Here is a 26,630-nt window from a genome sequence, read left to right as displayed (position 1 = left end):
AACTCTTTCCCTCTCTCTGCCCTCCTGCTCTTCTCTCAGGGGTTACTTGGTCGCTGCACCCTCTGTCTTTCGAGCAGGCGTCGAGGAGAGCGTGAGCGTAACCATCTTTAACGCGAAAGCAGAAACCCGCGTCCAGGTGCAGCTGTCGGTGAAGGGACAGACGGTTGCCCACAGCCATGGCTCAGTGCTCGGTGAGAACAAATTCTTTAAGCTAAAGTTACACTGGCACAGTGGGTTACGTTTGGAAACAAAGCATGCACTGACAAGTTAGGCAAGCTAAAAGATACCCCCTTTATGTCACTGTTTTCAAAGGATGCAGGCAGGCAAAATATACACATAGATTAAAGAACACACACACACAGACGGTGTGAGCCTCTGCTACAAGACAAGCTTTGGCTTTTATATAGATTATCTGTGACTGCAGGCATCAGTTCAGTCCAGCTCATCGGCCACTTAATGTACACACTGTGTGATTTGTTTGACAGCATAGATAGATGGTGCTGACTCTGCTTAGAGGAGACAGGTTGCAGCTGGAACAGCAACTGAACTGACTTAACCACAGCGCTTACAGTTAAAGCATGTTAGAAGCATGCATTTTATTGATCACTTTACAGATCTGTGAGAAACTGAGGTTTAGTTTAGCTTGGTTTATTAAGATCCCTATTAGCTGTAGCAGCACAGCAGCTATTCTTCCTGGGGTCACAGATCTCTACACTTTGACTGTAACTGATTACTCAAAGCCGTACAGCATCTTAACAAAAACAAAACGAACCACACATGCAAACAATCAAACAGCTCCTCACAACACAAATGGTGTTCCGCATCAAGCTAGGCACTGATGACATACTATTCGTACGTGCACACTAGTTCTGCTACATTCGCAATGAATTCTATTCCATAACAGACCAATAGAAAACTGCTCTACTGATTGAACTGGTTCTTGCTGTGAGTTATAAAATCTCTCTGTGGCGTGTTTGGTAGAATAATTTGTCATTCATTTTCAAACAAAATCATTGGAGTGTTTGTAACAAAAGCATGAGGCGTTTGTGCATTGTTACAATGTTTGTTCTGTACACACAACAAAGGACAGCATGTGCTGCTCTGTTTTCTACCACTTGCTACTTCTTAATCTACTTCTTTGTGCCACGTAATGTTGGGCAATAATCAAGATGAGACAATATCAAAGTCTGGACAAATTGTTTCATTGGGTTTGGTTTCAAAAACTTTGCACATCCTTTAACTACAGAAATCCAGTTTTTCCCCATTTTAGCGAATAGCTTATTAATGTGTTGAGTCTCAGGGACTTGATCATCAAGCACATCGTTAATAGAAACCTCTAAAAGAGTGGTTGTAACCCAACAAAACCCATTCAAAGTCAATTTATTCCTCTATCTATTTGCACTTAAATCTGAGGTGCAGTCAGTGGTCTAATCGAGTGTGTATGGCAGAGCCTGTGGGGGGAAAAAATCTTACTTTAAATCTCACTTTTTCTCCTTTTAGACAAAGGCGCCATCAAACTAAAGGTGAGTCGAACTTTGTGTGCCACTAAGTGCGCTTTTATTTTCTCAGCAGCAGTGACAGCTGCACAGTAGTGAGAGCCCCCTGTCCGCTGTGTGCACATTCCTCAAGCAACATGCAAATCAACACTAACATTATTTGTAATGCAACATCTGTCTCTGCTCATTCATTGGGAATAAGGTAACAGCCTCGATATAATATGCAACAGCTGTTGACGTGCATGTATGGTCCGCCGCCCCCGAAGGCTGGAATAGATCAATCTAGTATGCACGACTTTTAGAGATTCTTTGCCTCTGTCTCTCTCTCTCCCTTCCCTTCTCATAACCTCTACCCTCATTCTCGTAAAATACTGTCGCGTGAAGCGTACTCTGTTGGAGGCTGACGTCTTCTCTGCTTTTTTTTTTTTTTTTTTAAATCTGTTTTTGTTATTCTGGAGCTTTTGTTCTCTAGAAAATGAAATTGAATAAATCACGGCAAATAATTCAGCCTCGAGTAAACACTTCAGTCCTAATTTACGTTTTCAGTTCCCGCTGACTTTGCTTTTGTATGCGTTTATGGATGTGTGTATACGCCACCAGGTTCCCTCAGGGCTGAGAGGCCAGGCCCACCTGAAGGTCTGGGGGAACCGTCACCTCGCGGAAGGAGGTTACATTTTCCACAACTACACCACCGTCACCGTGGAGAGCAAGGGCACAGCTGTGTTCATCCAGACTGACAAACCCATCTACAAACCCAAACATAAAGGTTCCCTCATAGTGCACCTGGTAGTTAATCAGTTAATCACAGAGTAATGCCAGTTAGTGGAAATAAGTCAGGGGATGCAGGCATGTTGATGCTGCATTTGAGCTGTACAAATGTTGTAGACATAGCTGCTGATTGCATAATTAAGGATTTCAACCCATCAAATGACTTCAGACAGCTGGGGTTGTTTTCTTTAGAAGTATCAAGATTTTCATGTGCGTGCAGATTTTTCTGATTAGAAACACGAAAGACTTATTTTAAGATTATTGCATTTCTTTTTTTGTCTTTAGTTCTCATCAACGTTTACACAGTTGACCCTGACTTGAGGCCAGTAAACGAGAAGGTAATTCCGAATTGATCTCATATTCAGACAAATATTAAAGCAATTTGTCGTGCTTCTTCAGCAGATTCACAATAAACAGTAAACCCATTGAATGATAATCTTTAATAAAAATGGGTTGGGTTATTAGCAAAACCTGTGTTTTTACGACAGAGTTGACAGACAGACTTTGATTTATGACCGAGTGTTTACTACAGGCATACTTTTCCACCTTTTAATTGGTGGAGTTAAGAGGAGAAACTTTGCACTGTGTGCAAGAAAATGTACAGTTGCCTATTTACTGTAGCCAAGCTAGACTCATTTCTCTTGGAATGTTAGCAATGACTCCAAAAATACTGTGCAACTGTGCACACAGACAGCTTATTGATGTTTGCAGCTATAAAGGTACATTGCAGGTAAAAGGGCAATACTTAATTGTACAGACAGAAAATTGTTGAAATCGAAATGAATGGGATGAAGCATAGAGATAAAACACAGGATTTGTACTTTTTTTTAAGCAACTTTATTGCAACTTTTTCTTGTGTTTCTCTCTTTTGTTCTTTTTTTTTTTTTGCAGATTGAGGCATATATTTTGGTGAGTGCAGGCTGACAGGACCACCCAGGGTTGGCAGAGCCACGTCCGGGATGGGACAGTGGCAATTTTAGTTCCCAGCCTGCTTGGAGATTACAGAGCAGAAGTCAGGGCAGCTCACCTAGATAACAGGGTGCTCTTTGGACCAGTACAAGGATAAACAACATGAAAGGAACCTCTTTTCTTCTCTTCTCTTCTCTTCTCTTCTCCTTTGTCTTTTTGTATCCGTACATCTACAACACACTATAATCCCTGTATTAGCAAACCTAGCTCACATTGGATCTTCATTCATCTTTCCAGATCTTAGGAAATATTTGGAAAACACCAAGCAAAGACTTCATGGGAAGCGAAGAAAAGCTTATACATGAGTTAACAGTAGCAACAAGCACACAGATGCATTTTTCTTCCTCAGTTATAGACTACAGTATATGTTATTTTTGGAAAGAGTTTTAAAAGTATTTTGGAAAATATATCAGAACCCAGATATCTGGGTCAAGTTCAGTGAGGGGACTGTTCAGCAATAATAAAACTATTTATGACTTTTTCTATTGTGTGATAACAACATTCACTGAGCAACTAAACTTGTACCGCATTTTTGTTTCGGTATGTGAAGTAAAGGAATCTTAACATTGGTTTGTGACATCCTGCTTTGATCTTCCAGGATCCACGAGGATCCAGGATGGTGCAGTGGAGAGGGCTTAATTCTGTCTGCTGTGGTGAGCCGCATCATTTGCAGTATTTTTACATCATCTTTGTGTAAGCTGCACGTTTACATTTCATTGCTAGGTTGCTCTGGGGGATTGAATTAAAACACTACTTTTCTGGACTCATAATTGAAGAACGGTGATATATGATTGCTACAGTTTGGTTAATCACTATCAAGGACACAGGAATTAAATGTGTTAATTAGATTTTTGCGTCCTGTAGGGGTGGTGAACATGAGCTTTCCTCTGTCTGACCAGCCTGTGTTGGGAGATTGGTTTGTCTTCGTGGAGGTGCAGGGCCACACCTATAACAAGTCGTTTGAAGTGCAGAAATATGGTGAGGACCTACACACTGTCGCACACCTGCCATTGTTTATTGAGAGCACTGTAATGAGTGTGTGTGTGTATGTTTTTTTTAACATTGTAGGCTGTTTTAAATGCCTGTCTTTTTATTTCAAGTTGTGTTAAAAGCATATTTACTGTTTTACTCTACTAAAATGTGTGTAGTTGTCAAATAATATATTACAAATAAACAGCAAGGCTATTGATGTATAAGATATAACACAAGAAAAAGTTCAAAAAAAAAATATTGTGCTGCCTCTCTTTCAGTGGCGCCCAAATTTGAGTTGGTGATTGATCCACCGCGCTACATCCGTGATCTGAACTTATGTGAGCAGGCCACAGTCAGGGCCAGGTAAGTCACTAAATATTCAGCGCTGTACGAAAGTGGAACAAGACTTTAACCTGGACTTGTGGAGTGTTTTCTTTGTTTCTTTGTTTACACTAATCAGCCACAGCATAAAAACCATTGACTATGGTGAAGTCATAATCTCATTCCAGTGCAGCACTCTTCTGAGAAACGGTGGGTACTTACGTGCGGACTTTGACACACAGCGCCTGCTAAACATTCTTGCAAAATGGGACATCTTCCCATGGTAGTAGCCTCCTCCTTTAGGGGGTGTGCTCTCATATGCCACATATCAAAAACTGCACAGGATCAGCTTAAAGGACACATTAAAGCGCACAAAGCGTTCACCTGATCTCTAAACTTAACTACCAGCATGACAGAGCAGCCATGGGGTGCACTAGAACAACCCTGGTCCACAGAGCCCACTGCCATTGTCCCGGTGCTATACATCACATGAAATCCCAGCAGGTATTGTTTCCATGCCCCCACAAGTCAGAGCAGTTTTGAAAGAATGAAGGGGACTTACTCAGTGGTAAGCAGTGTTGGTCAAGTTACTTGAAAAAAGTAATCAGTAACTAATTACTGATTACTTCCCCCAAAAAGTAATCCCGTTACTTTACTGATTACTTATTTTCAAAAGTAATTAATTACTTAGTTACTTTTTAAAAAAACGATTTACAACCTGAAGAGGTGATAAAGCAATAGATCTCTCAGCCCAATTCTACTTTTTCTGCATAATCCATCATACAAAATGTAATCAGATGGAAAAGTCTCTTTTTTTTTAAACTTGTTTTATCAGTTTTGATCTTTTAACTTTATGCATCAAGCAAAAATTAAATTATATGCAACATTCTCTGACTTGAAGAAATTAGTTTAACATTTAAACCTATTTTCTGCACATTCCAGCACATAAAATAAAAAAAAAATTTGTGTTTACACTCAGTCTTTCAAATAGATGCAAGTAAAACACAGCAGAAAATAAATAAAATCAAAGACTAGCGGTCCTGTTGCTCTATTTTCACCTGTAAAGCAGGAGCAGGGTAGGCGGAGGTTTACCCTGGTGCAGGTGTGCCGCAGCGGTCAGGTGAAGAATCCGCGAGTTTCTCTGTGAGTTTCCCATTACGTCGTTGCGCACTCGGTGCTTGTTTAGGGTTTTTTTTCGGTGTAAAAAGAAGTTTTCTTCCCACGCACAGCGGACACTAATGTTTTTGTCACTTTTTATGGAATCAAACTCAAAGTAAGGTCAGTGCTTCCACGCTTCAAACGCTGCACGCTCATACTCTCTCTGCACTCGATATATGATCCATTGTTGATCTGCACACAGCTGTTATCACAAACGTCGCACTCGCTTACGTCACTGTCATGAGACATTCTCGCAAAAAAATCATGGTTTTAGTAACGCAGTAACGCAGCGTTCCTACGGGAAAGTAACGGTAATCTAATTACCGTTTTTGCAATAGTAATCCCTTACTTTACTCGTTACTTGAAAAAAGTAATCAGATTACATGTCCATCTCTGATAATAGGTTATAAATGTTTTTTATTATTGTAATGTTTATTTACAATACAACAAAAAAGAACATCAATTTTACACTCTGGCATGTCACTCTTATGCAGATATACCTTTGGGAAACCCGTAACTGGGAAGTTGACAGTAAATATGACGGTGAATGGGGTCGGCTACTACCGCCATGAGATGGGCCATCCTGTCATAAAAACTATGGAGGTTAGTTTATTTAATCCCTATTCTACATGCTTTGTGAATGTATTAGAGACTTCCAAGCTGATATGGAAACAGGGTTGTTGATTGATTGTTGTTTTGTCTTCAGAGTTCCTTCAAAGTGCTACTGTTTTATGCATACACTGTAAATCATTGTTATTATCTAAGAGGTTAAGCTCCAAACCCTGACACCAAAATTATACATGTCCTGCTGTACCTGATTACATCTTTTCTGCTGTCAGATCAAAGGCTCTGCAAATTTCAGTCTGTGCGTCAAAGACATGATGCCCTTGGATGTGGCTGATCACTTCAGAGGGACTGTTAGCATTTGGGCTTCTGTGACCAGCGTAGATGGAAGCAAGCAAGCCACATTTGATGATTCCACACCAGTCCATAAACAGCTCATTGACATCAAGTACTCTAAGGATACACGCAAACAGTTCAAGCCTGGTCTGCCTTACAAAGGGAAGGTGAGAGCCCACAAAAAAGTTATTGGCACCGTGGGGAAAAAAAGAGAAGAGAAATACGAATCAGCTTGGATCTTCATCTCACTGGGATTTGCTTTGAGAAGAGCTCAGAGTATATTTATTTGTTGTGCTTTTTAAATAAAGTATGACTTTAACTGCTAGTCAGTTAGATGCTAAAGCTAAATTAAGCCTGTATGCAGCCATGTACATTACTGATTCACAAATGAGTCTGCATTTGCACACTCAGTCGTTTTCCCTCTGCTTTGTAGATCGAGGTCACCTATCCTGATGGGAGCCCTGCTGAAGGGGTAAAGGTGCGCGTTAAAGCAGAGCTGACCCCGAAGGACAACGTCTATACCAGCGAGCTAATCTCCAAGGACGGTCAGGCCACCTTTGAGATCCCTTCCATCCCGGCAGCTGCTCAGTATGTCTGGCTTGAGGTCAGAACTTCCTATTGTCACGTAATATAAACAGAGTGATGCAAGAAGTAATTTGAAGCTAATCTTAATTGCATTTTCTTGACAAAGACCAAGGTGATATCCATTGAGGACAGGACAGTTGGAAACCAGTACTTGCCCAGCTACCTTTCTATCAGTAGTTGGTACTCTCCTAGCAGGTGTCACATCCAGATCCAAAGTCCCAGCACCCCGCTCAAGGTAGGTGTGACCTTTTTCGGTGGTATGAGTTTCTTGCTTAACTTTGGATGATTTAAACATGTTTCAAAACATCAGATTGTGAAGTATATTTATATCTGTCTGCATGTATAGGTTGGACAAGAGGCAGAAGTGGCTCTCAAATCCACTTGTCCCTGTAACTTCACCCTGCATTACGAGGTAGCATCCAGGGGAAACATTGTCCTATCAGGCCAACAGGCAGCCAACCTGACAGCCTCCCACAGAGGAAAAAGGGCCACAGTCACCTTTGACAAGAACATTCACAGCACCCACCTGCCTCCTTCTGCTTCTGGTACTCATTTCTTCTTATTACAACTCTAACTTCACTGTCATCCAGGTAATTTTAAGAGCTAAAGTTTCACAGAATAATCCTTTGATGAATCAGCTTTTTTTTTCTTTCATTGTTGTAGTGCTTGGGAAATCAGTGTCCAAGCTTCTCAATCGTAGTGGTCTTTGACATCAGAATGCCAGATAGTTTTGGAGAAAGCACTGTCACCCTGTCACTCTGCCAGATGTTGCAGGCTCTTCCTCCCAGACTGAGATGGACAGATGTGTGTCCTACCTACGTTTTCCTGTTAGTCACAGCATGGCACCACTCAGCCGTCTGCTGGTCTACTATGTGAGGGAAAACGGTGAGGGTGTCACAGACAGTCTGCAAATCCCTGTCAAGCCCGAGTTTGAGAACCAGGTTTGGAAACAGAACTATTATAACTTAATTTATCCAGAGAAAAGTACTGCAGTTGGTACTGTTGCATATGCTTGTTACGAAAACACCAGTGTTTTTGGATATACAAAATTAAGTTTGTCTTTTCATGTTTTGTTTGGGGGTTTTTTTGCTGCTAAAATAGCGATTTATTAAAACCCGGAGAAAAGGGTGCACTCTCTGTATACACCTTGGAGCTGAGCCTAAGTATCCATGCACCAACCATTACACCACAGTGTAATGTCTGTAAACAAACAGCTGTGTTGGCTTGGGAGAGATCCCCAGTTCCTGCCTGCATTAGGTGGAGTTAACTCCCTGAAGTATTTACAGCTCTCTGGTATGCCCTTACAACACTAAGTGTGTGTGTGTGTGTTGTGCGTATGTGTGCCGGAGGAGGGGGTTGTGAGGGCAGGATGAGACAGCAGCTGCACAGGCCGCAGGCAGATAGGTGGGGTCATGACAGGAGAGGATGACAGGTTACAGAATGGTGAAAGGAGGGCAGCAGAACCGATTAACGGTGTTAATTTGTGATTTTGTGCTGGTGAGAAATAGTTCTGATTTGTGAAAGCTGACTCTGGCCATCCCTCCCTCTTTCAAAGGCTGTAGTTTTCCACTCTCAGTCAGAGCTTTCCAAAGTTTGCTGCTTAGAATTCTCAGACTGATATTATTCCGAATGCCACTGAGGATCTGCCAGCTAGTGCTGAAATTATTTAGTTTTTGACCTGACAGTTTGATATTTGATATTGACATTTTGATAGATATTTCAGATTTTTCTCTTTCATGAGGGAAACATTCAGTCTTCTGGTTCAAGTTTTATGTTCAAGTGACCAATTTGAAGACATCTCTGTGAACCTTTTCAGTAAACTTATAACCGTACAGTCTTACAAATTCACAATTCTGTGGAGCGGAAATGTGTTAAATGCACCTTGTTTATGCAGAATGCACTTATGTGTCATGTTTTGGATTGCAGGTATCTATTTCTATGTCGACCAATGAGTCCATGCCGGGGGACTCGGTGACCCTGCGCGTTCGGGCTCAGAGGGGATCCTGTGTTTGCGTGGCCACTGTAGATAAGAGTCTTTACCTGCTGAAGCCCGACTTTCAGCTGAGTCCTGAAAAGGTTGGTCATATTTATAGATTATGGTGATATTACACTTTAATAAACAATCGATTAAAGCGTTCTGTAACTTAAAATCGCTTTATAGTATAGATTTAGAGAGCTGGTTTAAATTACTTTCTTAGATCGTAGTTTTTAAGATGTTACCTGCTGTATTTTTGTAAATAACTTTACTTTTACTGTAACTTTATATAAATATGTTTTTCACTCTGCAGGTGTTTAAAGAGCTGGCAGAGTTTGATGTTTCAGACGCTTTCAACATTCCTAAAGATGACGGACACTTCTGGTGGCCTGGGCTGACGGCAAAAAGACGGAGGCGGTCCTCTGTGTTCCCATGGCACTGGGACATCACTAAGGACGCGCGCTTTGCTTTTACAGTGAGAACATACACTTAGTGAAAGAGCTCAGCTAGTGCTGTCACTGGGTTAAAAGGTAATCGTACTAGTGCGTGCAGATGTTTACTTCTCTCTATATTTAATACAGGAAACGGGACTGGTTGTGATGACAGATATGGTGAGTTTAAACCATCGGCAGAGTGGGGGCATGTACACAGATGAAGCTGTTCCTGCCTTTCAACCGCACACCTCTACCTTGGTGGCTGCTATGCCCTCCCGCCCCACAAACAGGTACAGGATGTTCTTTATAGGTGTCCAAGGCTGTCCACTGGGCATCAGCAAACTCTAATGATCTCATACCTAAAAATGTGCAAATTGTATTATTCAACGTTTTCATAAATGGCGTGAAAGTTCTTCTTGTACCAGCCGACGTTTCTTTATATTTTACTTTTCATTTTTTTAAAGTGGTTTTGAGAAATAGTTCTCCAGGCTTTTTGAAGGACTTTTAAAGTTTCTCTTTAGGCACTGGCTGCTTTTGCATTCATTTTCATGACCATGACCATTTTTCATGGAAATGATTGTCTATGTGACGCTTAACTCTGTTGAATCATTCAAACATAAAAAGGGCCCCTAACTCAAGGGATGAACCAGTCTTGTGTCTACACATAATGGGCAACTTAGCAAAAAAAGCATTTTAAATTGTATCGTTAGACACTTTGTTACTAGCAGCCCGCTGCAAAATTAAATCATTTCTTCATTTTTTTAGTTGAATCTACAAAAATCTCTATTTGTCAGCGTTTTTGCACCATTGAGGTGATTCCTAAAGAGCTGTAGCCAAAAACTAGCGTGTCCTTAAAAAATGAGGAAATTGGACAAATCCAACAAAGACCTGACACAGGACCTAAGAGATTAATCTGGCCCTTCAACTGATCCATCTGCTGTTCACTACTGCCCGCTGTTCATCAGAATTTATCTCTGTTAAAGGGTGGCTGTCAAAGAAGCCATTGTAAAGGAAGGGAAACAGGGGAAAAGGCTGAGGTTTGCCAAAGAACTGGACTAAAAACCATTGGCAACAGGTCTCATGGAGTGATGAATCCAAAATTGGCATTTTTTGTTCAAATTGTTGTCAGTATGTATGGAGGAGGTCAGGAGAGAGGTGCAGCAGTGAGTGTCTACAGCCCTCTGTAAAGTACGGTAGAGGCTCTGTCAAAAACTACCATCAGATTTTGATCTGCCATGCAGTGCAGCTGGAAAGTATCTGATTGGCTGCAGCGTTATTCAAATAACATCCAAAGAAGAGCTTTGAATTTCCTTTAAGAAGCCTGGAGAACTCTTCCTGAAAAATACTTAGAGAAATCAGAAGAAAGCTCATTCAAGAGATTTATTTGTTAGAACTATACAAATAATTGCATTTGTGCAAAACACATTAAATAATGTGTTTTGCACATAAATTGAAATTTGGCAGTTTTCTGGCAAGATATAAAGGAATGAGGGGTGGATCAAGACTTTTACACAGGACATTATAAATTTTAAAAACATGAATTATAGGAAACTAGCTTATCAAATACCATACTCTATTGGTATTAAAAGCCAAACTGTGAGCCACCTGGGTGTGGTGTCATGTCATAGTCAAGGTTATTCAGTTGTTTTTGTGTATGTTGGCTCATTAACTGATAAAAACAGATGATCCTTGTCTGTTTTGGAGGTTCTTTTAAACCATTAAATTTGTGTACTTGTATGTATTACTCCACCCTCTTTAATGTCAGAGGGAAAAAAGTGGTTATTATTGTTGAAGAAGATTAACTGTAATCCTTCACTGGACCACACACTGTAATATGGGCATGTACTTTACCGAAAACAAGGAATCTGAACGCAAACCCATAACAGAATAATAATTACATCAAGATCGCCCTCTTTGTTTGATTTCACATGTTAGGCCTGCATTCCCCTGTGCTACAAATACTTTTCATTTTAGTGCCGAACTTCAAACACATGATGTGACTTATCATTGTGGAATTTTAAATAGTATATTTTTCCATTATGTTGTTATTTTATTAGCTAAAGCTTTTTCACTGATGTCTTCTTGTGTTTTGGCTGTAGAGTAGAGAGGCGGAGGCGTACATTTTTCCCAGAGACTTGGGTGTGGCACTGCCTCAACGTCAGGTATTTAAATCTTTAAATAATATTTGTCTTGTGTGAGCGTGTCTGTGTGTCTGCGTTACTTGCCTCTGGCTAGATATATCAGGTGCAACAGATTGTCTATCCTTTTATGTGATTTAGTGCTTGAGAGAATAGAGAAATGGAAAAGAGAGGAGCAAATGTGGAAAAAAAATGATAGCGTGAAAAAGATACAGGAAAAATATTTACAGAGAGCAAAAAGGAGGTGAGAAATATGTGAAAAGCAGAATATAGGTAGAAGAAGAAAGGCGAGAGTAGAGCTGGAAGAAAAAAGATTGGAGAGTACTGGAAAGGAAAACGTGAACATGACAGACTCTTGGAAGAAATTTGTGAGAGGAAAGGTGCGAGGCGGTGCTGTATGCCAGACGGCCGATCTTCCATCATGCAGCAGCATCCGCCACTTCTCCCACTGGGTGTGAAATGCCTCATTCAATCTTGGAACAGACTCTTACTTTCTCAAGAGCTCCTTCCATTCATGTTTAGCCAATATAAATGAATTGCCCATAGATTTCCATATGCTTGATTCCCTTGGATGGGACTTCAGCTCTCACTAATTTCCTGTGAAGTGCAGAGCTCTGATTTTTCCTTAAAAGTATATTAAAATGGATTTTGGACGGCTTTGATCAAAAGGAAGGCTGTACATGCAGTTTTTGAAGTTTATTGTGCCCTCTTGCAGTTTGCCAAGACCAACATCCAGTGAGCGCTGCCAATAATGACTCCAGCTCATTTCTTTCAAAGAAACAGATTGGGTCAACACCTGACCGTCCCTTGAAACCGTCCATTTTAGAGTGTTTGCTGTAGTTATATTGGTGCAGATGTTGGTGTTGACACAGGTGCTAACATTAAAGTAATCTCCAGCCTTTGATCAAGCTCTTCCTTGTAGTTGATGAATTTTAATAGCTTGTCTTAAAAAGAAAATATGCTCGAATTATTTTATTCCACTGTTGTATCTCCACGTAACAGCTCTGAAACTGGGGAAGCTGAACTGCACCTGGATGCGCCGGATTCAATCACCACATGGGTGGCAGAAGTTGTTTCCCTGTCCGAGCAGAAGGGGTTGGCGTTAGGAACGAGAGCAGAGCTTCGCACCTTCAAGCGCTTCTTTGTGGACTTTACGCTGCCCTACAGCTTAATCAGAGGGGAGCAGACCAAAGTTCCCCTCACCGTCTACAACTACCTGCCTACCTGCTCTGCGGTAAGATGTTTTCTTAATGTGGCAGATGGACAGGTCTCTGACATTAGTTCCTAGCAACTGCCTTCAAGTCCAATCTTGACATCATATTCTTTAAGACAGGACATGTCACATCTGTGCTTTTTAATCATTTATGACTTGTAAACCATCGCAGAACATATTTTTTAATACATTTTCACTAATTATAGGTTTGTATGACATGTTATGCAAGCTCTTGACAGTTAGTTTTAACACTAATCCTAAAATGACTCCATCTAAACTTGCTAAGAGTCTATTAGAACATCAAGTTAGGAACCACAATGACGTCACTGAGACGTCTCTTCCTATTTAAAGGCAGTTTTTCCTTCCCACTGTCGCCAAGTGCTTCCTTACATGGACTCGTTGGCTTTTCTCGCTATTATCGTAGGGTCTTTAACTTACAATATAAAGCACCTTAAGACAACTGTGATTTGGTGCTGTATAACAGACCATTCTCACTCCTGAGGCGTAATATACCGACGATTTGTCACGTCCCAAGGTGTTAAATAGGAACGCGCCCGGCGCGAAAGGTGACCTTCAGCATTCTTATGCTGCGTGCTGGGTTGTGGATGAAATCCAGTAGAACGACGGTCCCGTGGTAATAGACGTTCCAGCCATGTATTCCAGCCCTAACCATAACCTCATCCCTAACCTTAACCACCACTTTAATGACGTTAGATAGTGTTTTCCAAAGCGATTTAAGTAAAATAAACGTACATGTGTAGATTCATTCCAAACGGTTCTCCTGTTTCCTAATTTTTCCGATCTCGTAATATAGAGACGTGTTGGGTGCCCGGAAGCGTAATATACCGACGATTTGTCACCTAGCGTCAAATGTTACGCTTTGGGAGTGAGAATGTGTTGCGTATAAGTAAAAATGACATTAAAATTGTATTAAAGTGAAGAAGAGCAACCCATAATGTAGCGCCCGAAAAATTAAAAGACCACACTAGGCAAATATCTCAGTAATCTGAATTTGATAGTTAAATAAAAGACGTAGGCAGACAGACAGACTGCTCACAACTCTCACTATGATCAGACCCCAGATTTGGTTAAGAAAAAGGTTTCTAAGAGGAAAAGAGAGAAGGATCATCAAAAAAGAAACTGCAGGTTTGTCAGTCAAATGAGGCATAAAGTAGGTGCTCCGTTTAGTTGTTAGACAGAAGTAGGTCAACGATAAGCTGATAAAATCCATAGTCATAGAGATTTGGGAATCTTGGAACGGGATGAAACCAGCCAACACACAAATGAGTTCTCAAACCACTTCAGGACCCCTTAGAACACCTCGTTCCAGCGGATCTTTATGCAGAGCTTGTGGTTCAGACCGGATACGTCTTGGAATTTGTCCAGTCCTTCATTTTGTTCATAGCTCTGCACTAAAAATGGCACATGCCATAAATCACAGAGGATTATCCAGGTAGGAAATATTAAAATATAAGATGCAAATAACTGTGTTGATCTATTTCTTTAAATTATTATTTCTGCATGTATCAGAACTGGTTCGATATTATATACACATGCAGAACAAATATTTTCAACTGAAATAACTTCTTCGGTAGTAAGTATAGGTTTGTAATGTGACCATGAAGAGATTAGCCTAGTATGTTTGTTTCAGCACTTACTCCGAAGAGCCTTCTAAGCTCTGTCCTGGCCTTAAATGGGTCCATCCTGCACGCCATACGGATGACATCATGATGTTTGCAGATGAGCCTGTTAAATGGCCTGTGCGTGTGCTGCCCTGATGTCATGTTAGGTGAATATGCAAACCAGAATAGCCCATCCTTTGATGTCCACCCCAGCAACATGTGATTCCTATATTTTCTGCTCAGTTATTTATGACTTGTGGCATGCGGATAAAGAACAGTTAAAAGATCCTTCTGCATTACTGAGCCCTGTGAAAATTGGACGATGAGTGGAACTTAATCCTTCAGGGAGTTTGAGAAGCATGAGTCAGTCAGCATGGAAAATTCACAGTGTGATTTAAAAAATTCGCCCTTGCTTTCAGAGCTTTGATGAAGCACGCTATATGAGGGAGGGGCGTGCCTAACAGATATGATGTCATTAAAGGCTATCAGAGGAGATCGCTTTTCTCTGATTTGTTGTCTCTTCTTCTCCTCTCCACTCGCAGGTTCATTTAAAAGTGTCGGTTCCAGAGGGCATCAAGTTTGTTGGCCATCCTGGAAAGCTTTATCTCACCAGGAAGAAGTGTGTTGCTCCTGGAGAGGCTGCTCCTACAAATATTGTATTGTCGTTCACTGAGCTGGGATCAGTTAACATCACAGGTATCCACAGAGCTCAGTCAAATTCATAAAACTCGCTTATTATTTTATTTCTAGTACTACGTTGATAAAGTGGCAGAAATGTTTTAATTAGGAAGCCATAATTATTTTGTTGGGACACGTATATGTGAGCCACAGGGCAAAGTCAGAGAGCAATTTTTCACTTCTTCCAACTGTGGAGAAGCATCTGTGCAGCAGTGCATGCTCATGGATGGTGATTGTGTTACCAGTACTATAAAAGCACAGACCTGACAATGCCATAAAGTTCCCATTCTCTAGATCAGCCATTCTTTAGAAAAAAAGAATGATGCAAGGTTTTGATGCTAATGTGAATGTTACAAGATTGATTTGTGCTGACTCATGGAAATGGCCTTATTTGCATTCTTTAGTGGCGTGGCACTTACAAGCAACAGCAAGCTTTCACCAGGACTTTGGTCCACTCAGTGTGATTCCACACAAAAGGGCGAGCCTATGACTGAGGAAAGCTTTGCTGGCCAAGGAGCCGTGTGTGTGATCTGGTCACCCACCCAGGTTACAAATAGTCCCCTCCGGAGCGCATGTGAAAACAAAGCAGGCCAGCAGTGGGGGAGTAACCAGAGCTGCACTGTGACACTCAGTGGCATGTTGATGAGTTTGCAGGTCACTGGCGGCCAATGGGCCCCCCATGGCCCCACTCCTAGTCCACTAGCCCCTTGTGTTTCCTTCTCACTACACACACACAAAGAGACACAATTGGCACAGGGCCACATTTCCAGTGGGCTCCCCAGCAAAAGAACTGGGAATCCTTTTACAGATATGCTTGTCTTGTCTAATGTATTTTGATGTCTGGAAATTTTGCAAAACATATTTATTTGACTGCTGATCATCTCACTAAGAAACTAATTAAGGTAATTAGAAAAAAAAAAGTATCCCAAATAGACTTACAGAAGTACAGATGGGAACAGGCTCACTATGCCTCATTTCCCTGGCTAAAGAAGAGCAACTGCTCAAGCCACTGTCTCTGAAGCTGCATATGGTGTCAAGAAAAACAAAATCTTAAGCTGACTTTTGTTCTGTACACAGCTCGTGCCATTGCCTTTAGTGAACCAGGCTGCTGCTCAGATGGATTCCAGATAGGCAAAATAAGTAACGACATGATCCAAGGCCAGGACTATGTCCGTAGGACTGTCCTGGTTGAGGTAAGAAAGCTGAGATTTTCCTTTAATGTTTTTTTTAATCCTTTAATCTTTTAATAAGAAAGAACTACTTTTTTATTGTTTGTTTTGTGTATTTCTGTAATGTTTTTCTGCATCTTTTCTCTTGCTGCCACCCTGTTTACAGCCAGAAGGCCTGCCCAGAGAATACACCTACAGTGTTTTCTTCTGTCCAAATGGTCAGTGTAAATCATTTTTAATTGATATAGCATAATGAGAATAAACTTTACAAAGTTCAAGTTTATTTTGCATTTCATTTCTCAGAGAGGATTCATATTTCTACCCCCAACAAATATGAGTATCAGTATGTGAAAAAGCCAAGCAGGATGAACCAGTTCCTGGTGGCAGTAAAGACACACAACGATGCCCATTTTGCCCTCTCTGCCAGTCCCCACGACAGCGTAGAGATGCTGGAGATCGTACTCGGGGGCAGGCAGAACACTCGTTCCTGGATTTCCGCTGGCAAAATGGGCGAGCCTCTTGTCAGCGTCCCTACGCCAGGGATCCTGTCTTGGGATGAGTTCCGCAGCTTTTGGATCAGTTGGAAGGGAGGTGTGGTACAGGTAAGAAGAGAAAGGAATCATAGATGTAACACTTCCAAATGTACGGCAGATTTGCTTCGAGGTTGTGCTCGGATGCTCTGACACAAAAAGAAGTGCGGCAGGCCATGGGGTCTGTGTGTTAGGAGAGCTGGCGTCGTTTTTACTGGTGTGCCTCTGGGTGAACTCACACTTAACAGGGGACACTGAGGGCAGTCGATGATCCATGGCCAAGGACTTGCATGGCAGTGAATGGCTGGCACACCACTTCCCGGCTCCAGCCACAGCATTAATTAGACTTGCACCATTCACCAAAGGCAGTAATTAAAAAGCCGCGTATTACTTCCCAAAGTACTTTGGGAATACATTTATTTTCTACAACACCAATAGCGTTGGGAAATGGATGAGTTTCATGGTCTTATGGTGTAATGTGATTATGAAATTAAACTCTTATACGGGAGAGCAAGTGTGCTCTGCATGGGTCTGTGTGAGTGTTTGTTTTTGGGATTATCTGTGGGAGGTGCATGAATCACAATGGCATCACCAACAGCTGGAAGAAGGACCAGCTGGAAAGGAACTGTACCAGTAGGTTCACAAACCTATCCCATAAAAATTAAAATCTTTAACACTGTTAGCATGTTCATATGGGTTTTTATATATATATATGCTATGAGAGAAGTCAAAGCCATGGCTAAGAATTTTCACTTTGTACCTCTATATGTACCAGTGACAGGAGGGCACCTGCTTTGTAACACACTAGTGGAAATCCCTTATTTTATTCAGTTTGAATGGGTACCATCCAGGCAGTGCCCACTGTGGATTTGGGACCTTTTCCATCTACTGATCGTCTGGATGGATGTTGTGTCTTGCTTTAAGTAGCAAGAGAACCCAGTTATGAGTTATGAGACTGCAGATGCAGTCAAACAATAAAGGGGTGAGGAGGGAACTGAGTTCTTGGAGCATAGTTTCAGTAACAGATTATCTGTCAGCTATCTTGGGTCTAATCTGTGCCAATGTTTTTGTTGGTATCGTCTATAATGGGGCAAAAATAATGAAACATTTCAAGCAAATGCAGAATAATAATTACAAATAATTATTCCTGCGTTCCTTCCAGGTGGGCCATGGTTTACATCCAACCAATGAATCGGTCATCCTGCGATGGGCAGGCCAATTCACAGGACAGGTTTGACACTTTTATGACATCTTTGTTCCAACTCCAGGAAATATCTTTAGAGATCATTTCTGTAAAAATACCTTTTTTTTTCATCCAGGTGCGGCACATAGGCTTTTCTACAGGCTGGGGCTCAGTAGGGGAGTTCAAGATTTGGAGGAAGGAAGACTCTGATGACAACCACAATGAGGCTTTCACACTTGGAGTCCCACAAAACATGGTGCCTGGATCAGAAAGAGCTGCTGCATTTATGATTGGTAAACTGTTTTCTGGTTGGATGCTTATATATTCCATATACTATTATTACTTCCACCATTGTGTCATTTACATCTGAAAAAAAAAACTATTTTAGATCATGCAATCCTCAAGCGAATGGAACTAATATACAGCACATTTTGCAGTGTCAGTAAGTGAAGTGTGTTTGTGTATCTTGCTCTAATATCAGGTGATGTTATGGGGCCAACTTTGCATAACCTGGACAAGCTCTTGAGGCTACCCTTTGGGTGTGGTGAGCAGAACATGATCCACTTTGCCCCCAATGTCTTTGTTTTGAAGTATCTGCAGAAGACCAGGCAGCTCAGCCCTGAGGTTGAAAATGAAGCAACTGACTACTTACTTCAAGGTAAAGAAACTGAATCCTAACAAATCGCTTCCTTGGATCAGATATTCAGTATTTTCTTTTCCTCGTAGGTTAAATATGACCTCCTCGCTTAGACAAGCTCTGATGGTCTCTTTAGAATTATTTTTTCATGTCCAAATGTGCTTGAGCTGCCATCAGAGTATTTAAGATGAATAATATATTAACGAGATGCTGAGTTAACTCAGTAACACCAATATGGTGATTCTTAAACATATGGATTACTTTCAGTACCACAGATTCTGCCATTTGTGCCCTCCCAAATACCCACCGATGTAAACCCAGTTAGAGACCAGCGCTTTAAACACAGGAACAAGGAAGTTATTTAAGTTCTTCAAGAGTGTGTCATGAATTTCAACAAGTCAAATCCTTTCTGGCATGAAGCTGCGCAAAGTGGCGTCATGCTCAAAGAAAGGAATGATTTCTAACAGTTTGCTGTTTTCTTAAAGTTATGCATCATAATTGGGCTGTCTGCAATCAACAAGAATATAGTTTACCTTGAATAACAGAGTTCATTTATCAGACAAAAAGTTTTTTGGCAGCGGAGCCTTGGACTGGCTGGGATTCAAAACTTTGAATCGTAACCCGAAACATAAAGGTTTATTCAGAGTTATCAAGATTAGTCTTTGTCCCTCACAAAGATATAAAAGGAAAACTTCAACTTTAATAAATGTCAATAGGCTTTATTATTGTGCCACACAAGGACAGGTCACCCTGCACATATATGTAAATTCAAGAGTTTGCCTTTGACACTGGGGCTGACCCTAAAACAAAGTGGAAATTCAGCTACCGAGTGTTTACTGTCTTAGGTACAGCAACAAATGTTTGAATATTGGTAAATTATTATATTGTGGGCTATTTTTCTTGTTCGTTTGTGTTTTTTAAGACCTGAAAACTATGCTGGATTCACCCTCTTGGAGGCAAGCACCAGAACATCTTTGCACAGTTTGCTTCGTTGCATAGTTGCAAGTGAAACCACTTGACTGCATATGTAAGAACATCGAGAGCATGTCCGAGTAAATGTTCTGTTTTCCTTCATTTATTTAGTCGCAGCACACTATGCACCACAGAGCTGGGTGAAGAATCAGAAATCAATGCCAAAAGAGAATTTTAGGGATCCAAGAATACCACAAATGTTATATTTTTGAAATGTATTTGAATTTTTTGGCTACCTTTTAATATACCGTGTTTAGTTTCACTGCGTTGATTCTGGTCTGCCTGATCTTCCAAGCTCACACGGGCTAGTTAACATGGTGGTGCTTCTCCTGCACATTACTTTTATTCTGTGCACATTTCTGCAGTGGTGGATAAAAACGAAAAAAATACATCCACCTCGAGATTTATCAGCAAACCTGAAAAAGATGTACATAATTTCTGCGTGTTCTTAGGAACCAACCTTTCTTACAGTACTCTCTTCTCATCCAGGCTACCAGAGACAGCTGACCTACAAGCGGCAGGATGGATCATACAGTGCTTTCGGAGAGAGGGATTCCTCTGGCAGCATGTGGTAAGTAGCTGTAGGTGTAGTTGCTGAAATGTGCACAACACATACCATCTAAGCTATGCTTGGCTGTAGCCACATTCTTCAGCTTTCAGTGGGACATAGGTTGCCGGCCAAAGCAGTAAAGTTTTTATCAAAACCTTCGTACTCTGTGCTCATATTAATCTATTCCTGTTGGTATGTTTAAATCTCTGAGTTTTTCCCTTTCGAGTGTTTACTGCATGTTTACAGTGCCTGGAGGCAGGCAGGCAGACAACCATGTTAATATTTATAAAACTCAATTCGGTTGTCTCAATGGGGAGCTCCACTGCTTGTATTTTGAGGCCCACGCAGAATGTACATACCTCTGGTTGATTTATGAACTGAGGTGGGTATTGTGATATTTAGTAGAGCTAACACCGTGAAACAGCAGGTTACATAAATGACAGAGAATCATAAACAAACTGCATAATTGGATCCCTGAGGTAGGCAAAGTTGTCAAGATTTATTTGCAATTAATCAGGGTTCATATCCGTAGCGCTGAGTGGACCCATGCTGCTTTGGCCCCACAAACAAGCTCTTAATGCCACTATTGGAGACAGTGTTATAAGTTGTCTGGAGCCACTTTACCAAAAAGGTTTTACCTTTTTTTGACATGGTCTAGAAAATAGAAATGGTGCATGTCTCCTTATGACTCACTACCTGGGTGTAATTGGTAACATTAAACCGCTGCTGAAAGCTTGAACTCTTCCCCTGATGACTGTGAGAGGATATGAGGATGTAACCAGCAGCGGTTTGGAGTTTTCCTTGGCACCCAGGGTAACAAGTGTGGGCTGTGGGCACAACACAGATGGACACAGATGGTGAACATTCAGTAAAACTGCATCAGACACTTTATGAATCCATCAACAACATGTTTGCATCCAAAACAAGCCCAGCTTTTGCTTCAGACTCCGGGTTCATGAGCAGAGCACTGCTTTACTGCCTGCTTAAAAGCAGCTGTAATGCAGTGTTAATGTATCCCAGGATGTGAAAATGTATCAGTATGGAAATTGACAGGGTTTAATGAAAATACAGAGCAGAATGACACAGGCTGGCAATAATGGTTAGGTGTGTAGCGCTAATGATCTCTGATGCCAAGGCCGTTAACAGTTCACAAACTGGGCTGAACGTTCGCTGACTTGATGTTGTGCAAAAGTAGAGAAACGCTGGCAAAGAAAGAAATTATGAGATGTGTTTCTGACCCTTTACCTCTTTCATTCTTATGGTGATAAGAATTAAAAGACCAATATTTTGCAAATACAAAAATATAGAGATAGAAGAAGCAAGTGATGACTTCACCCAGTCATTCGCACTGGAGCTGAGTTTAAGCTGAGTGCAGGGCTGTCAAAAATAAAGCCCGGGGACCAGAATCAGCTTGGTAAACACTCCAATCCAGCCCAGCTTTGGAAAATGTAAAGTAGGGCCTAAATTTTTAACTTTTATCTTAACTTTTAGAATTTTTTTCTAATGATAAAGACATTCCCATGGCCATTCTTACTACACTGAAGTAATTAAGTAATAGTTAACAATTAAAGGACTGAAAAGTTCTCCTATAGAAATTTCAGTTTTTTACAGTGTCCACAGTTAAAACAATAAATAGGGCATTCCTTAGAATTAACAGACATCTGGGCAATGAGAAGCCACATCTTTTTCTGTAATTTTACACATTTCCTTTTTCCAATTCTTACCCCAAAGAGTTGTGCTGACAGATATTTTTCATTTACTTCAAACAGAATTTCTTTATCATGCAGAAAAACTGAGACATACAATTGAATTTGCACTTCTTTTTCTTATATTAAGATATCTCCAAGATTAAATGTGCATTTTAACCTCTATACACTGACAGAAAGGAGAGTTTCACTGATCCAACCCACATCAAAGTGATTTGTATGCGGCCCACAATGTAAAATGACTTCGACATCCCTGGCCTAGAGATTCGCTTTATGGTCCACACCATCTCTTCTGGTTGGAGCCAGGATGTTCCAAATATGGGAAGGGAGCTAGAGCAGACGAGTGCCACTTGATCCTGACTGGGGTGCATAGCTAATGTGTACACATTGTACTTAATGCCAAAATTGCCTTGTCAGTCTCTCTAGACCAGGCATGTCTTTTAAGCCAACCACGCCCCTAGAAATACCTCCTTTCAGGCCTGATATTTGCTTCATATTGGAATTAATTTCAAGATGATCACCAGCACACCGAATCGTATGAAGTGGGTTTAGCGAATGACATCACATGGACTTGTGGAACCAATTTACAGACTTACTATTTAATGAGAGAGGTTGACTCATTTTCATTTGGGGTCTATTGAAGGCAGAGATTCCTGTTTTGTTTTGTTTTTTTTAAGCCAGCACCTGGTGATATTGTACTTTAAAGTACTTCTGGATTGTCTTCAATTTAAGATGTGAAGCCCGTTCACTGACAACATCAGTTTCCCCTCACTTAATCCCTAATGTGACCTTTACCCCTAAAAGTAATTGAAGCCTTGAACTTCATTTCAAACTAGAGGTATGAATTCACTATTCGGATACAATTACAAGATTTTTACATTCCCCCTGCACAATATTTTTAATATTCCAGGCAGACAGTAAATAAAACTTCAGAGTGAAGGCTGTCTTGCAAACTGCAATAAGCCTTCAAATTGTCTTGTATTCTTTAATTTTAGCTAAAAGAATAAAGCAAAGTTGTAGTAAATCAAAATGTGCTTTAAAAACTTGTTGCTTTTTCCTTATATAATTATCCTTAATAATAGGGTTTAGTTCTTGGCTCTACGTGTTGAGACCGGCATGTCATTTGTGTCTCGACCCAAAGGTTGATCTGACAGCATTAGCAGGGTTACAGGCTGAATACCTGAGATTAAAAGAACTGATACACAATGCTGTATTAACTTAATATCTGTTTCCATTCCTGTGCCAAACCTGTATGTCAGTGTTTGTGTTGTCGCTTGCCTTCTATTTGCAGATGTGTTGTAAAATATGTTTTAAAGTAAAGCCATTTACTGTGTTAACTATATGATATATATAGTGAATCCAGGCTCGTTACAGTAACGATAAGCACTTTCTCTGAATCCACCTTGTAAAATTCTCCTTAACGCTTATCAACCTCAGCTTTATCATGGAGCACACCCATGTATTGTCTCAGAAAAGTCCTTTAGCTCTGACGGGGCTGAATAAGTGTAGCTCATAGAGAGGATTTGGATGTGTGGAGTCAGAAAACAGGAGAAACAATAAGTGAAGGCGAGAGTCGTGAGATGGTGACCTTAGTCGTGGGGTGAGTGGTGGAAGTGAGCTTGTCTACTGCTTCCTTCCTTCTCCAAGCTAAATCATATTTACATTTTCCAGTACCTTTCCCTGAAGCCTAACATTTAAAGTCAGTGACACAATATCACTTAACATTATAAAAATTCCAGCGGACTTGTGGCTTCAGCCCTAGTTTTGTCTCTGGGGAGGAATAATCCAGGTTCCAACCACGGAAGATTTAATGTTTTTGGTTTATGAGTGCAAAGATCTTTTTTTCCAGTTCATCCCCTCTGGTACTCTTTTCTTGGAGTGTGATCTCACTTACAAGCTGCGTTGAGAAACTAGAGTGTGACCTGTTTGTTTATTCCGTTATTTCTCTCTTGTGTTTCTTTCTCTTTGTTGTAAACAGCTTACCTCATCCTGTGAGTCTCTTTTGGTAAGGGGGTGCTGTAATGGAATGTCTTGCTGTCACTGAGCAGTTGTTGGCCAGAGACTGCTGCTTTCTACCAGTACCGGGAGGTCTGTTGTTTATGGATGCGTGTATGTTTATTAGCTCAGCCGTGTCCCCCTGGGCTGACCTTAGCCTTTCTCCATTTCTCCCCTGGTTCTTCTCCACTGTGGCCCACTAAAGCCACAGCTCATAAACTCTCAGTTGCACTCCCAGGCCAACTGGATTCCCAACCTTCGTTCCTGATATTCATGTTTGTGTAAGTTTCGGAATGCTTTCGGGGAATCTTCGAATCACAACCAGAAACATACTTGATTGGCCCGTGTGCAATTTCACATTCCCAAGAGCACAGCTGCCGCATCCTGTAGCACTGATCAAACCCTGCCGCACCCATCTGCTCCCCTCCTTACTTCCTTGCTTTTTTCCATTTCATCAGCTCCATCTATACATACCAGTCCTCTTGGAAAACAACATCCCAACATTTATGGACGTCTCTATCAGCCCCTCTTCCCATTTGTTGACAGATAGAAAGAGTGTGGAAAAACGTCTCAGTCCACTGAAATAGTGATTCCATATGTTGTCAGAGATCTTTGATATCTTTTCCTTTCCCTTACTCGTCTTTTTTTCTCTCACCTCCATCTGTCCTTCCTCTAAGGTTGACAGCATTTGTGCTGAAGTCCTTTGCCGAGTCTCAAGGCTTCATCTACATCGACCCCGATGAGCTTCATGCAGCCAAGTCTTGGCTCATCAAGCATCAGGGAGATGACGGCTCCTTCCCCGCTATGGGTCGCATCCTCAACAAAGACCTGCAGGTAGGGCTGTGTCTACATAGATGTGAGGTGACAGATGTTTAATTTTCTGTGCTTGCAAAGCAGGAACGGGTGTAAGAAGTAGATTGGATAGACAAGATGGATAATGGCATTGATTGAGAGGGCAATAATCACATAAATTTACAGCATGAACCTGGTGTCAGACTTTTTAGCTAAAGGATTTCTGGACCGATGAATACATTTAAAGTTTAACTATATTTATACTGCAGAGAAATGAGAGCCGAGATGTTATTAAGTGAAAACATGTCTGGTTTTGACCACAGGGAGGAATCCATGGGAAGATTTCACTTACAGCTTATGTGGTAGCAGCTCTGTTGGAGACAGGGATGACCACAGAGGTAAGCAGGCCAGCAGCACTGAATGACACTGCAGACTATTTATTCCTCTCGCTTCAAAGTTGCTCCTCAGGGGCAAACGAAATAGTGTTGAATTAGGCAGGCCTAAACAAACCCACTAAAACATGCTAAAGTTTCTCATTTTGACTAATACGTCACGTAAAATCAACGCAGTGGTGTAAAATTTGATTCATGGTTTCATCCAGTCTCAAAGTGAGGTGCTTTACTTAATAAAACATACCTGCTCTATACTCCTAAAGTCCTTCCTCGCAGCCTGGGTCGTGTGTGGACGTATCGCTGCATTCCTCATAGTTGTGAAGATGGATGTGTTGGCAGTCCGCCTACTCAAATTTGTTATGCCCCAGTGCTGCTAATGTACCATCTTATCACGTTTAGGACTACTTCAAAAGTTTCAGGCTGATGTGCAGAGACATTTGATTCCCATGAAAGACACCTCTGTTGCATTGCTCTCTTTCTGCCATCTGTTTTTTCCCTTTGTCCCTCCGCTTTGCTCTATTTTTTTCCCACCTTGCTTTTTCTTTATTCTCCTACTAGTAGCCGCCCTCGATAAATAAACATTAGTGTTCACTAAAAGAAATGGAAAAGTTAGGAAAAGAGTCTTCTATGATCGTCCTCAGCGTGTGCTGGAAATTCCTTAAACATGAAAGCCTCCAAACCTCAAATTGTTTTTGTCTTTGCTCAACAATCGTCCAGATAGTTGACTCTTTATTTAGCATTTCCTCCGCCTGGCTCCTCTCCACCCATCTGTCTTTCCCCCCTTCCTCTTCTATCTCTCCCAGAAGGTTTCTTCTGAGAATCTGTGCTTTTACAACTGATAAAAACCAAAAAGGTATCCTTCACTTCAAAGCAGTACACCCCCCTCCCCCCCCCCTCGCCCCCCTTCAATTTCACTTAATTAAAAGATGACTGCTGCAATTACAGTGAGTGGCTCTGGAGGCCTATCATCGCATGGATGAGAGGGAAGGTCACGTCTGCATGAGATGAAAGTCACTCTCAACTTTTTAATGGCTAAAATGAGTGTTTATTCAATAACTACTGTCGTGTTTTTGGACAGAGCAGCCTCTAAAAAATATTAGGTTGGTGATGATTTTGTGTGTGTGTGTGTGTTTGCATTGGGGACACGGGATTTAAAAGTGTAGCAGTAGTTTCAATAAGTAAAAGCTATATCTGATGATCCTGGGATATAGAATTGCACAAACAGACCAAATCACTATAACCCACTCTGTTATTTGCAATGTAAACTATAGAGATTTTGTCGCAATGTTAACAGCGCATTAAATGTGAAATGCAAAATTCTGCTTCACCCATGAACAGCGGACATCAGCTATTAGATATGAAATGTGTTTGTATCAAGGCATACACATATTTCTGCCAATATGACACTGAGTAGAACATTTTTACAGATTCTAGAAAAATGTCTCTATGCCACATTTTGTAAACTTTTGATCACA

The 26,630-nt window shown here is 41.0% G+C and overlaps 1 protein-coding gene across 1 annotated transcript in view; it reads left to right on the top strand.

Moving 5' to 3' along the window:
• Nucleotides 1-26,630, top strand: part of cpamd8 (C3 and PZP like alpha-2-macroglobulin domain containing 8) — a 45,083-nt gene that overhangs the window by 2,593 nt on the left and 15,860 nt on the right. Inside the window, exons 2-30 of the mRNA XM_080876751.1 lie at nt 40-191; nt 1,501-1,523; nt 2,097-2,262; nt 2,550-2,602; nt 3,156-3,173; nt 3,832-3,886; nt 4,098-4,211; nt 4,484-4,568; nt 6,179-6,287; nt 6,524-6,751; nt 7,018-7,188; nt 7,276-7,404; nt 7,516-7,714; nt 7,935-8,110; nt 9,096-9,245; nt 9,458-9,619; nt 9,726-9,868; nt 11,678-11,740; nt 12,719-12,950; nt 15,094-15,247; nt 16,307-16,422; nt 16,565-16,616; nt 16,702-17,000; nt 18,091-18,159; nt 18,248-18,404; nt 18,593-18,769; nt 20,210-20,291; nt 24,649-24,805; nt 25,087-25,161. Coding sequence (XP_080732877.1) covers nt 40-191; nt 1,501-1,523; nt 2,097-2,262; nt 2,550-2,602; nt 3,156-3,173; nt 3,832-3,886; nt 4,098-4,211; nt 4,484-4,568; nt 6,179-6,287; nt 6,524-6,751; nt 7,018-7,188; nt 7,276-7,404; nt 7,516-7,714; nt 7,935-8,110; nt 9,096-9,245; nt 9,458-9,619; nt 9,726-9,868; nt 11,678-11,740; nt 12,719-12,950; nt 15,094-15,247; nt 16,307-16,422; nt 16,565-16,616; nt 16,702-17,000; nt 18,091-18,159; nt 18,248-18,404; nt 18,593-18,769; nt 20,210-20,291; nt 24,649-24,805; nt 25,087-25,161 — 3,766 coding nt within the window. The remainder of the gene's footprint in view (nt 1-39; nt 192-1,500; nt 1,524-2,096; nt 2,263-2,549; nt 2,603-3,155; nt 3,174-3,831; nt 3,887-4,097; nt 4,212-4,483; nt 4,569-6,178; nt 6,288-6,523; nt 6,752-7,017; nt 7,189-7,275; nt 7,405-7,515; nt 7,715-7,934; nt 8,111-9,095; nt 9,246-9,457; nt 9,620-9,725; nt 9,869-11,677; nt 11,741-12,718; nt 12,951-15,093; nt 15,248-16,306; nt 16,423-16,564; nt 16,617-16,701; nt 17,001-18,090; nt 18,160-18,247; nt 18,405-18,592; nt 18,770-20,209; nt 20,292-24,648; nt 24,806-25,086; nt 25,162-26,630) is intronic.

Source organism: Rhamphochromis sp. 'chilingali' (assembly GCF_963969265.1).
Source record: "Rhamphochromis sp. 'chilingali' genome assembly, chromosome: 3".
In the NCBI taxonomy this organism is placed as follows: Eukaryota; Metazoa; Chordata; class Actinopteri; order Cichliformes; family Cichlidae; genus Rhamphochromis; species Rhamphochromis sp. 'chilingali'.
Note: the sequence above shows the minus strand (reverse complement) of the source record. Positions and strands in the feature narration are given on the sequence as shown.